We start from the raw sequence: 13,484 nt of genomic DNA on the forward strand, positions 1-13,484 counted from the left end.
TTACCTGTGTTAACACTATTTATATTATATATCTAAAATAGTACAAATACTCTGGAAGTGTCAGGGGAACAGGTTTTTCTGTGGCCCATATTAGTTAAAGACACATCAACAAAGTATTTCTGACTTAAAACAATTGTCAGTTTGACTTTGGTTTTCTCCTAAGTTTTATTAAATTTTCTTTTTTGTTTGAAACTTCATGTTTGTTTTTGTCTAAAGATGAATGATTTTTATTTACCTATTTAAGATAGACCTTCCTATTTATCTTCATATCACTTTCGGTAGAAAAACAGGCATGTGTGTGAGTCTTAAATGAATTCAGTCTAGAGATTCTAAAGGAAATTTGATAATACTATTTTCCTTTCCTTTTGGTTTGCTTATGATGGGACTTGGCACATTAATTTCTACTCTTTTTTTTTTTGTTAATGAGGCACATTTTTTTTTTAGTGGCATCGGGAGACACTCTCAGCAGATTTTCCGAATATAAGTAGGGTAATTCTATGTACATTGCTATTTTATATATGTATATGTATATGTGTGTGTGTGTGTGTGTGTGTATATATATAAAACAACATGTGGTACTGTCTCCATATATATGTTTAGAGTAAAAAAATAATTGCTTACCCCACAACCTCAGTTATCCAGACCACAATTGAGAACCAGAAACTAAGTAAAAAATGTCTCTGAGCAGCCAGTGGTCTGCTGCCATGAAGTTTACAAATTAAATTTATGAACTTTAGTTATAGGAGACCTCCATCAGAGTCTATTTTTTCTCATTTTAGGTTCTATTTTAACAAACTTAATTAATTTCTAATCCATAGAGAATCTGAGGGACAATGGAAGGAGCATGAGAGCTGCAGTGGAACAAAATGAGGTGTGGTACCTCCGACACTATTTAACAGAGGTCAACAGCATTACATATCTGATATTCTTTTAGGGAGCTGTATGTTAGAATAATAATTAAGGCTTATAACAATGGCCAAGATTCAGTAAGGAAGAGTTAAATTATATTCAGTACCTATTGTTTTAGAAGAAAGACTGTATATATGCATGTGTGTGTTTATGTGTGTTTGTGTGTCTATAAGACACTTATGAAAGCAGAAGACTTCCATCAAAATAGTTTAAATTTTGCTGGGCTCGGTGGCTCACGCCTGTAATCCCAACACTTGGGGAGGCTGAGGTGGGTGGATCACCTGAGGTCAGGAGTTTGAGACCAGCCTGACCAATATGGTGAAACCCTGTCTTTAAAAAAAAAAAAAAGTTTAAATTTTAAAATTAAACACTTAAAGGCATAAGCTTCAGTTACCTAGAAAATAAGGGTAGAAAAAAATTCATACACTGATGATTCTGGATAAAAGAATTATTATGGTATAATAATTTTGTCTTTTTACACATATGGTTATATACATGTAATAGTTTAGCATTATACATGGTGCTTTCATATACTTGATCACATTCAGACATCATAGTCAACCTATATAGATGTTACATTTTATAGATTAGAAAACTGAGGCTCATAGACTTCAATGAATTTCCCAAAGTTCTAAAATTAGTAAGGGCAAGACTAAGCTTTGAATTTAATCTTCTGATTGCAAATCCCATTCTCTTTCTAGTTCACTGTGTTCTGTCCAGTTACCTGTGTCTTATTTTATCAATCATCAATGTCCAAGGCCTTTGGTTGAGTGTGATTGTGGAAATAAATAAGTAAAAAATGAATAAGTAGAACGTGGGTTCTCTGTGATAGGATCTTTAAGACAAATTGGACAATTAAAGTATGTATGAATTACAAGTCAATTAAATAATACAAAAGTATATTTGGTAAGTGTTGAGTGGTGATAATACTTGACCCTTTTTTTATATTGCTTTATATTTACAAGAGCTTTCATGTATTTTTGTTTTATCAGTGGTTCTCAACCAAATGATTTTGTCACCATCAGGGGACATTTGGCAACGTCTGAAGATATTTTGGTTTCACAATTGGAGGTCAGGTTACTATTGTCATCTAGTGTGTAGAGGCTAGAAATGTTGCTGAGCCTCCTACAATACCCAAGACAGCCCCCACAATAAAATAATTATTTGACTCAAAATTTCAGTAGTGCTGCTATTGAGAAACCCTATTTTATAATTAAACTTTTGTGGTTTGACGTATATGATTTAGAAATACAGAGAAGGGCAAGACCACTGTAAGTTGGGGCTATCAAGAAAGACTTCATTGGAAAAGTATCAGTTGAGCTCAGCATTGAAATATTAATAATTGCTAACATTTATATATTACTACTCTCTGCCAGGAACCTTAAATATGTTGACTTACTTAATCCTTACAACATAAGGATGAGTTAGATATTATTATCCCCATTTTATAGAAGAGGAAACTGAGGTAAAAAGGTCAAGTAACTTGCCCAAAGTCACTCTGTAAATGGCAGACCTGGAATCTGAACTTAGGTTCTGGCTCCAGAATCCATGCTCTTACCTATTATGCTGATGTACTCTCAAACATGTAAAGATAAGGTAGGGAATAGGGGATGTAGAGAAGGATGTAAACAAAGGCATATGCAATGTATATTTTTGAGACAGTGAATTGATTTAGCTTTTTCAAACAAAGCATTTGGGTTGGAGAGTAGTGGGAACAAATAATTAAAGCAGATACAAAGGGCCTTGAATGCCAGAATAAGGAATTTGGGTTTTATATAATAGATAGGGGGTGTCATTACGTGATTTTTGAGAAAGGATATGATGTGTCTAGTGGTATTTTAGAAAGATGAATATAGTGGCTGAATTTAGTACAGATTGGGAAATGGAAAGTGGGAAAGGCTATAGCCTACATGAACAGTTTTTGCAGTAATCTAGATATGAAGAGGTTAATGCTTGAACTGGAACAGTGCTATAAGAAAAACAGTGGCTATAACAAGGGTGAGGGGGAAAGGCAGACAATGGGTCCATGACCTATACGATTCCAGGGCCTGTTAGGAACTGGGCCGCACAGCAGGAGATAAGCAGCAGGTCAGTGATCATTACCGCCTGAGCTCTGCCTCCTGTCAGATCAGCGATGGCATTAGATCCTCATAGGAGTGCAAACCCTATTGTGAACTGCACATGCAAGGGATCTAGGTTACATGCTCCTTATGAGATCTAACCAACACCTGATGATCTGAGGTGGAACAGTTTCATCCAAAACCATCTCCCTACCTGCTCTATGAAACCAGTCCCTGGTGCCAAGAAGATTGGAGACCACTGTGAGGAATTGACAAATTTTAGTGAATATTTTGATTTGGAGGGGGAAATTGAGGAGTCCAGGATGATTTGGAAATCTTAAACATGGGTTACTGGGAAAAGGAAAAAAGGGAAACATTAAGTTCAGAAGCTAAGTCAAGCTTGGGGCAAAGGAATATGAATTCTGGTTTTGTACTTGTTGATTTGGGGGCTATCAGGCAGTCCTCATCAGGCAAACACAGAAGAAGATTATATCTCTAGGGAGAGGTCAGGCTAAAGAGATATGGTAAGCAGTCATGGCCATGGGAGTGCCCATCACCATGTGGGAATAAGTGAAATCGTGGAGAAGAGCAAAGGGCTGGTGCAGATTCATTCTTAAGGAAACATCTACATTTAATGATGAGTTTCATTAAAGACCAAAGGAATTGTTGAAGATATCAGAGGCAGTTAGGATAGTGCAGCATTGTGAAAGCCAAAAGAATAGTTTTAACATATTTCTTAGAAATGAAGAAAAATTAGAAGGTAGAAAAAGTAACTGGATTTTGAAAATCTGGCATCAGTAGAATTGGAGAAATGATACACTTTGATTTGCAAAGTTTGACACAGTGAAGGGAAGAAGAAAACTTCAGTGGTAATAGAAAGATGGAATTAAGTTAATTAAGAGCTAGTAAGCAAGTTAGCAATGAGTGAGGGATTTAAAGTTCTGGGAAGTGGAAGATGAGACTGGTATTTCTGCAAATGAAGGGTTCTAAAGATTGGAGAGCAGTAAGTAGAATACTAAGATGGAAAATGTAGCTTTGGAAAGGAAATAAGTAACTTTTTTACTCTGACCGTAAAGGAAAGAGTATGGGAATTGTTGAAAAGACAAATTCTAAGGTAGGAAGGAAGATAATGACCTCATAAATACATAATAAGTATATATATTGAAGAGCTTTAAATAAAGAATTGTCAAATATCTGAGAATTTGGAAAACAAAACTAGTGAGGGTTTTTTGTATAACTATATATTTTTAAAATAATTTTAAAAATTTGTTTCCTTCATAACTGCCATTGATTTATCAAATAACATACCATTTGTGCAGAATAAGTCAATGGGAACTCCTTATTTATAAGACATTTTAATGTAAATGAATATTTTATAGCTGAAGCTTATACTTGTAAGCATTGAAAGATTTAATGTAAATCTTTATTCTTTACTAAGTAATGTATCTGAATATAATTTAACTTTACCATCCTTAGTTGGAATAATTGAGAATGTAATTATTTTACTTTGCTTCATATGGTCTGAAACTATTAACATGTTTGTCCTTACATTATGTGACTTTAGACTGCTGTGCATTGATAGCAATTTTGCTATATTGGTATTTAATGTTTTCAGTAGTAAACTTTTAGTAATTATTTCTTCCTTTTCCTCTATGCTGTTGGTTTTAATCTAGCTATTCTTTTATTCAGTAAAGATCTGAAGAGTACTTGGGAAAGCCATATATTCATCATTTATAGACAATTCTAAATCAGAATGCTTGGGCCTGTTTCTTTGGGGAAATAATACCCATGAAGTTTGTTTGTGACAGCTCAATATGTTGCTATTTTTAAATCCATGGCTATATTTCAGATTGTTGAAGTTACCTGGTGTTGGACTTTGCAAGCAATGGCATTACTCTAGTTAGCTTTATTGGTTAAAATTAAAAATCATAGACCAGGTGCAGTGGCTCACACCTGTAATCCCAGCACTTTGGGAGGCCGAGGTGGGCGGATCACTTAAGGTCGGGAGTTACAGATCAACCTGGCCAACATGGTGAAACCCCATCTCTAGTAAAAGTACAAAAATTAGCCAGGCGTGCTGGCATGCACCTGTAGTCCCAGCTACTTGGGAGGCTGAGGCAGGAGAATCACTTGAACCTGGGAGGCTGAGGTTGCAGTGAGGCGAGATCGTGCCACTGCACTCAAGCCTGGGCAATAGAGCTCAAGACTGTGTCTCAAAAAAAAAAAAAAATTAAAAATCATAAATGAAATATTTAGTAGTAATGGATATAGCATTCTTTTTGTTCATTTGCTTCAACTGACTAAATATGCTAAAATCTGAAAAGAAATGTTTGCAAAGCATAATAATAATAATGCTAGGACTTTAAAGCATAGACTACAGCTCAGTGAACCCTGAAAGTTTTAAGGGATAGAACAATGGGTTAAATTTCCCATCTGGGTGGGGAGTTTTTCTGTGGGAAAACATAGGTGATTCCTAATGGTCGAATGAGGACTCCAACCCTTTCTTTGGGGTGCACAGTCCTATTTTTAGACATTCAAGTAAAGTCTGCCACTTTTAGCGTTATTTTTTACATTCAGATAAAGTAGATATAAACGTTACTCTTTTCAGCTACAAAGAATATTAAAGATATGATATAGTTTTGTTCCCAAGACCAAGAATGTTGATTTAAATAGTTATTAAAGATTACAGCAGCTAAAATGTACACATTGAAAATAATCAGGGCCTTTTCTTAGATTAAATCATTGTTTACCCCTATGTTTTTCTCCTTCCTTTATATTTTTCCCTAAAAATCCAAAAACCTGATGTTATGGTTGCCAACAAGACTATATATAGGCTGTGTTACAGAGTTGAAAAGTCCCCATTTCCTCAGAGTCTCCTTACTTTTTCCTCGTGTTAAAGGCACATCTTCACAATGAGCTATAGACTGGGAGTAGAATGATAAAGGCACTTCTCCCTCCTGTCTCTATGAGCTTTGGTAGCCTAATTATTTGTGGCTTATACTTGATAAAATTGTTCATAAATGTCAAATTTGTAGCATATCAATCAGCCATGTATTTTAAAAATGAGAACAGAAGGCTCTCCTCTTTATACATTCTCCCCATACTCTTGTTTGCATTGATGATGATCATTTTCATTAGACTAAAAACAATCCTTTACCTGTAGTAATAGTTCTTGACAGTTTCTTTTATAGATTTGGATTGTTAAAATTCTTTTGGTCCACAGTTCAAAAGTAAAGATCTTGAAAAAAATTTTTCAACTTTAATGCTGCATGGATCAGCACTGTTATGCTAATAATCCCTTCTATGAAACATTCATTATTTTACCAACTCATGCCTTGAAACCAGGACAGAAACGTGTGTATTGTGGTACACAGAAGTACTCCTAAGGCAAGCAAATGTACTATTTGTACAGTCAAAATTTTTGAAAAGTCAGTATTACTGTATATAATACAGTTTAAAATTTTTAAAAATAGTTTTATTTATGAATTCGTAGAAAGAAGTAGTTTACCTTTTTATCTCCCCTTTTCATTTTTAACTTTTTTTTTTTTTTAAAGTCTGCAGATGCACTTTTGGTGGCAATCGACTCTGAAGTAGTGGGAGCTGTTGATATACTACTTAATCATCGATCAAAACGATCATCAAGACCAACTATAGTAGTTAGTACTCTTAAATATTTATTAATTTGGATTTTTAAACCAAAATAGATCTCCTGCCCCATTGCCATTTTTTCCTTCCCTCAAATTTATTTTGTTTTTTTTTTTTTAATTAGATCTTTTTCTTACTCTGTAAAATATTACTTTAAGTAGACACTTGCAAGAATAATTAGTATTGCTTTCAGGAAACTTTTCAAAATTTAGTTGATATTTCTGTAATTTTGTCACTGTGGACCAGTATTTATTGTTTGAAATATTCTGCAGATAATGTTGAAAATATAGATTAGTTTCCAGATAGATAAGAATTAAATGTAATCAATGAAACCAACAAACTGAAAGAAAATGTAGGTGAATGTTTAAGTAATCGGGAGTGATAAGACTTTCTGTGCATAAAAGCAATGGACAGAAATCACAGTGGCACAGTTTTTTGCTGTTACAAAAGTCAGATTTTTGGGATCCAAACCTCAGGCAGAATTTAGAAAGCAGATGAATAACTGGCAAAAGATATTTGCAGCATATATCATAAATTAATCATCTTAATATTAGACAAATTGGTGAAAAACATATTAGAAAAGGACATACAATCTCAGAAAATACAAAATTTTAAATCTTACTGAAAATCAAATATAATAAGATACTAATTTTTACTTATCAAATTGGCAAATTTAAAAAAAATTATTGAGAGCAAGGGAGTATCATAGTCTCATATGCTACTAGTGAGGCAGGTATTTTGGAAAATGTTTTGGCAAGATCTGTCATAAGAAAGATGTTCATGTGCTTTAACCTAGTGTTTTCTCCTCTAGGAATCTATAGTGGTCAGAAATGTGGACAAAAATGTTGGTTATGATCTTACTTGTAGTAATTTTTAAAAGCCCATGTGACATAATCTAAATATTCCAAAATAGAAGATAGGAAATGTAAATGATTACATATATGTACAATGGAATGTTATGCAATCATTAGAACAATATTTTTGAAAGAATAGGAACATGGAAAAATATAGTAAGTAGAATAAGAAAAAGAAAATAGATTGTACATATAATTTGATCCTAGATTTAAAATATGCATAGAAAAGGGACTGTGTATAAATGCAACAAAATGTTACCTAACAGTCAACATCTCTCATTGACGAAATTAAGAATTTTTTTTGTACTCTTTTTTATTTTTCTTTATTGCTTTCATAATTAGGTACGTAGTCACTACTAAATAAATGCTAATTTAAAAAGATAGTTATTTTATATCAAATTTTAGAAATGATAACATTCACTATTGGTGATGATACAGTGAAACAAGCAGTTTAAATAACTGCTGGGAATATAAGCTGTCTATAAGGAGAAGAAAAATATTGTTTTAAGAAAGAATTATGAATTGGTTGTTGACTGCAATTTTTGAAAACTGTGGGAGCCTTTGCTAAATTGCATACTTTATTATATATTAACTGAAAAACCTTACTCTCATTCAGACTATTACAAAAGTATGACTTTCACCATCTAGTTTTAAGTGGTTGTAAGAAACCAACAGGAATAAGGAACAAAGGGCTAATAATATAGTCCCTATCCAAAGGATCAGAAATATCTGGAATACTACTCAATTTTCTGCCATTTATCTTGCAGTTATTATGATATTTTGGTACACCTGTCCCATCTTCTAGCCTTTAAGTCCATTTCTTTTCCTGGGAGGAAGGGTGGGGTGTAGTGTGCTAGAGTACTGGAACCACTGACTGGTTTTATTCATCACTGTTATCACTACCAGTTAAATCTTAGAGTTGGCAGCCCTGTCTTTAACAAATAAAGATGATTCAACCTTTATTTGAATACACTCAATGACGCAAGATTATGTCTTTTTTCTTTTCTTTTTTTTTTTGAGACATAGTTTCACTCTTGTTTTGTTGCCCAGGCTGCAAGTGCAATGGCACAATCTCAGCTCATGGCAACCTCCACCTCCTGAGTTCAAGTGATTCTCCTGCCTCAGCCTCCCTAGTAGCTGGGATTACAGGCACCTGCCACCATGCCCGGCTAATTTTGTATTGTTAATAGAGATGGGGTATCACCTTGTTTGCCAGGCTGGTCTGTAACTCCTGACCTCAGGTGGTTCACCCGCCTCAGCCTCCCAAAGTGCTGGGATTACAGGAGTGAGCTACCATGCCCAGCCAAGATCATATTTTCATAGCCCTTTACTTCTAGAGAGGCGATGTTAAATATTTTTATATATTTTAAATAACTGCTGGAAATATAAACTGGCTATAAGCAGAATAAAAAAAAATTTTTTTAGCATTTCAATAATAGTAATATTCTTTAAGCATTTCAATGAATCCATTCTGTATTCTTGGCTTGCCAGATTGTCTTTTTGGCAATTGTCTTTCAAATTCAGGTTGTTTCTTTAATAGTTCACAGATTATATTATGAACAATGGAACTATTAACTTTAATCTTATGCATAACTAGTGGTGTTTATCTTAGAGTTAAATATGTTTCATAGGAAACATTAGGACCACTTTTCTCTTAAGGGATTAAATATATTTTTTTCTTCTTTATAACCAGTAATGCACTAAGATGGAAAAGGGCTAATTTTAGGTTTCTCTGTAATTTTAAAGTAAATTCATTAATTTGAAGTCCTCAATAAATAAGCATATAAACAAATTATTCATAAAAGAGGAGGAAAATCAGATAAGTATATTAGAAAATATTAAAACTTACCAGTGATCAAAGGAAAGTAAATTAAAATTTCATTTTTCACTATAAATTGGGAGTAATCATGCTCAGGACTGGTGAGTAAAACTTTAGTAAAATGGATATCTTCTTATATTATTGGTAATATAAACTGTTAGAAGAACTTTAACATTATGTGTCAAGAGCTTCAAAACTGTTCATGGACTTTAGACCCATAATTCTGTTTCTGGGCTTCTGTGTTAATGAGATAATCCTAAATTTGGAAAAAGCTCTTTTCATAAAGATGTTTATGGTAAATTAGCAAAATAAAATACTTGAACACAGAATCTATGAACTTCCTTAAATTGCATACAAAATTCCGTGCATGAATTTTTTTTTTTTCTGAAGATTCTTGTCTATGTAAAGGTCCTGCTTTATGGATTATTAAATGGGTCCCTGGTCTTGGAGATATTAAGGACCACTGTGTTTAATCATTGGTGCTTAGAATACCTACTGTTTATGCCAAAGATGTTCTTAAAAGGGGAGTGTAGAAGAAAAAGAATTAGAATGAAATACTGTACTAGAAAATGTTCTTTGGGTAGTAGGAATATGGGTATTTTTAAAATTCTTCCTAATTTTCTATATGTTCAGATATTTTATAAGTATACACTTCTTTTACAATATTGCAAAAAAGTAAGAATTATTAGAAAGAAAATACAATAGTTATAAAATAATCAACCTTTTTTTTAAGCCTGATTCTTTAATTACTAATGTTATGTTCCTCATTTCATGCTCTTACCACGCCAATGGGCTGCTGTAGTGGAAGGAGCTCTGGCTCCAGAGTAATACAAACCTGGATTCTGATCAGCACCCAGCCTCCTTGTTAGTGGCTCAGGCACATTAGCTTCTCTGAGCCTTAGTTTGTTCGTGGGGATTACAACGCTAGGTTTTGCAGGCTACTGTGGCAATTAAATGAGATGATAAAGGTAAAGTGCCTAACAGTTCCAGAACTTATTAAATAGTAGCATTATTGTTAATGTTTCTGCATTTATAGTAGGAAGTAGTATATATAATAATTGAAAATGTGTAGAAATTTATACAAAATGAAGAGTGTTTCCTATTCAAGTAGCTGCATTGCTGTCAATGTGATAAGGTTTGCCATAGAAGTAGAATTCTTATAGTTTTCCTCACATGTTAATATTCTCTCTATTTTTAGCATTTTTGTTTTTCCAATATATTCTTTTTCTAACATTCTTGTTCTTCATTTTTGTCAGGCATGATTCTATAATCTTGTGAAAATTAAACACTTTTCCCTAAGGTATTTCTGTAGATATTCTCACTTCTTTGTTGGAAAAAACAAAACTCTAGTTATATGAATGTTACTTATTGAAGATTTTGTCTGGTATGATTACATTGCATTTATTAATTACAGTTAAGTTTTGAGGTTTCAAAGAAAAATTTAGTCCAAGGAAACTGTTTAACATATTCCTTAAAATAATCCTTAAGTTCTTTTTGCCTTCCTAGTTTTTCATTTCATTCTTTAGATAATTATATTTGTGAAGTCACAAATAATAACTTTGGACATTTATGTAAATATTTTTCAGAAACTAATGGAACGAATTCAGAATCCTGAGTATTCAACAACTATGGATGTTGCGCCTGTCATTTTAGCTGCTCATCGTAACAACTATGAAATTCTTACAATGCTCTTAAAACAGGATGTATCTCTACCCAAGCCCCATGCAGTTGGCTGTGAATGCACATTGTGTTCTGCAAAAAACAAAAAGGACAGCCTCCGACATTCCAGGTTAGAACATTAAACTTTTGATAAATAGATGTGTGATATAGTAAGGTATATATCAATAATGTTGGTTTTTAAAATTGGTATTTTTTCTGTGCAGTTTTTAAGAAATGCTGGGGTGACTTATTAAAGCCAAACTTGTAGCTCCTTTGCTTTATACAATGTGTTCTGCATTTTTAAAGAAATGTTTACCAAATGCTGAATAATTGCAAAAATCCTTCAGATTATGAATGAAGTTATCTCATATTCCTGCTGGCAGGGGCACTATTTGCTTTTTAGAAGCAGAGTTTATTAATCCAAGAAAAGTTCCAGGTCATAGAAGGAGTGGAGATACCACTTCCTATCTCATTTATAAAGCAATCAAAACTATTTTCTGTCTAACTAGGGAAGCTATGACTTGACATACATCTTTAAGTATGAGTAAGAGTTAAACATTGAAAGCTATTTTAGGCAGAAAGTACAGCATGTGATTGTGGTTTATTTGGAAACTGCAAATGGTTTGGAACATTAACAGTAGAGCTTGAGAGATTTTGTTAATGATCTTTGAGAAAACATTTATACGAAATGACAAGGACCCCTGACTTAAGTAATTTCTGGGAATTGCTAAGTAGAGCTGCAGAAGAAAAGGAGGTTGACAAAATTAGTACAAAGAGACGGCATGGTGGCTCATGCCTATAATCCCAGCACTTTGAGAGGCAGAGGCAGGCTGATCACCTGAGGTCAAGAGTTCGACACCAGCCTGGCCAACTTGGTGAAACCTCATCTCTACTAAAAATACAAAAATTAGCTGGGTGTGGTGGGATGAGCCTGTAGTCCCAGCTACTCTGGAGGCTGAGGCAGGAGAATCGCTTGAACCTGGGAGGTGGAGGTCGCAGTGAGCTGAGATCACACCATTGCACTCCAGCCTGGGTGACAGAGTGAGACTTTGTCTTAAAAAAAAAATTAGTAAAAAGAGAAATAGGAAGGTTTCTCAGAATTTGAAGAGCCAATATACTTCAAATAAGAATAAGAATTAGAAATAAGAAAGTGAGATGGTTGAACATGGTGGCTCATGCCTGTAGTCTTAGCATTTTGGGAGGCCAAGGCAGGTGGATCATTTGAGTCAGGGAATTCTAGACCATCCTGGGCCACATGGCTAGACCTTGTCTCTACAAAAATAGCCAGATGAGGTGGCTTGCACCTGTGATCCCAGCTATGCATGAGGCTGAGGATCGCTTGTGCCCAGGGGGTTGAGGCTGTAGTAAACTGTCATTGTATCACTGCACTCTAACCTAGGTGACAGAGTGAGACTCTGTCTCAAAAAAAAAAAAAAAAAAAAAAGGAGAGATAATTGGTTTTTAAATTTCAGAGATGGTATAGTTTTCAGGGTAGTATTTCCTAATGGGCCAGGGGAAGGGTAGTGAACTGTTGTAGTTTAGAAAAACATTTTCAGTAATATAATTGCTGTGGTTTGGTTTTAGTCTCAGTATTTGACGTATTTTGAAATTTCAAATAACTTTAAAGAAGGAGTCTATTATCTATTAATGGAAGACCACAATTTTTAAAAAGTTGAGAAACACCGGAATTGGGAAAGATAGCAAAGAAATGGATTGCCAGTTAAATTTAATTTGCAGAAGAGCTTTGTTTAACTTGCATAGTGTTTTTTATAATTTTGAATTAGAATGCCAGTAAGCCCTATGTACACTCAGCTTTATTCATATTATTACCAACAACACCCCTGAAGGCAAATGAATTTGTAACACTTTGCTCAGTATCTACCAAGAGAGTAGGATGTTAGCTGGGGTCATCTTAGGGATATGGAATTCTTCTGGCATTGGTGGCAGGAAAATGGCTTGAGAGAGAGACAGCTTGGTGCCACAGTCCTCAATGAATATACAAGAGTGACACGGAGGTAGGAAATGACAGTGATCATGATGAGGGAGTATTGGAATAACTGAATGGTATGAATCTCCAAGGAGAGTGATTTTGGTATGAGAATGAATGAATAATATAGCCTGCAAGATTTAGGTATTATGACATGATGCTTCCATATTGCCAGAATCTCTAAAGGGAAGTATTGTTCAATTCCAATTTTTCTTTTCATCTCTGGAGCTAACTACTGTTACTAGTTTGATATTCTATACATATTCCTTAATGGCTAATATTACCATTGGTTAGAAATGTGGATCTTGCTGGGTGCAGTGGCTCACACCTGTAATCCCAACACTTTGGGAGGCAGGGGTTCGAGACCAGCCTGGCCAACATGATAAAAGCCCTTCTGTATTACAAATACAAAATAATTAGCTGAGCATGGTGGCACAGGCACCTTTAATCCCAGCTACTTGGGAGGCTGAGGCAGGAGAATTACTTGAACCTGGGAAGCAGAGGTTGCAGTGAGCCAAATTCGTGCCATTGCACTCCAGCCTCGGTGACAA

The 13,484-nt window shown here is 34.3% G+C and overlaps 1 protein-coding gene across 4 annotated transcripts in view; it reads left to right on the top strand.

Annotated features, from left to right (window-relative positions):
• TRPC1 (transient receptor potential cation channel subfamily C member 1) overlaps positions 1 to 13,484 on the top strand; it is a 78,400-nt gene that overhangs the window by 12,800 nt on the left and 52,116 nt on the right. For 2 of the 4 annotated variants that reach the window (XM_012437134.2, XM_012437136.3), the window contains 2 exons: positions 6,524 to 6,625; positions 10,874 to 11,076. In XM_012437134.2, coding sequence (XP_012292557.1) covers positions 6,524 to 6,625; positions 10,874 to 11,076 — 305 coding nt within the window. The remainder of the gene's footprint in view (positions 1 to 6,523; positions 6,626 to 10,873; positions 11,077 to 13,484) is intronic. The other 2 variants (XM_012437135.2, XM_012437139.2) reach the window with 1 other exon arrangement.

Source organism: Aotus nancymaae, unplaced genomic scaffold (genome assembly GCF_030222135.1).
Source record: "Aotus nancymaae isolate 86718 unplaced genomic scaffold, 86718_ANA_hifiasm-v0.15.2.pri h1tg000019l, whole genome shotgun sequence".
Taxonomy (NCBI): Eukaryota; Metazoa; Chordata; class Mammalia; order Primates; family Aotidae; genus Aotus; species Aotus nancymaae.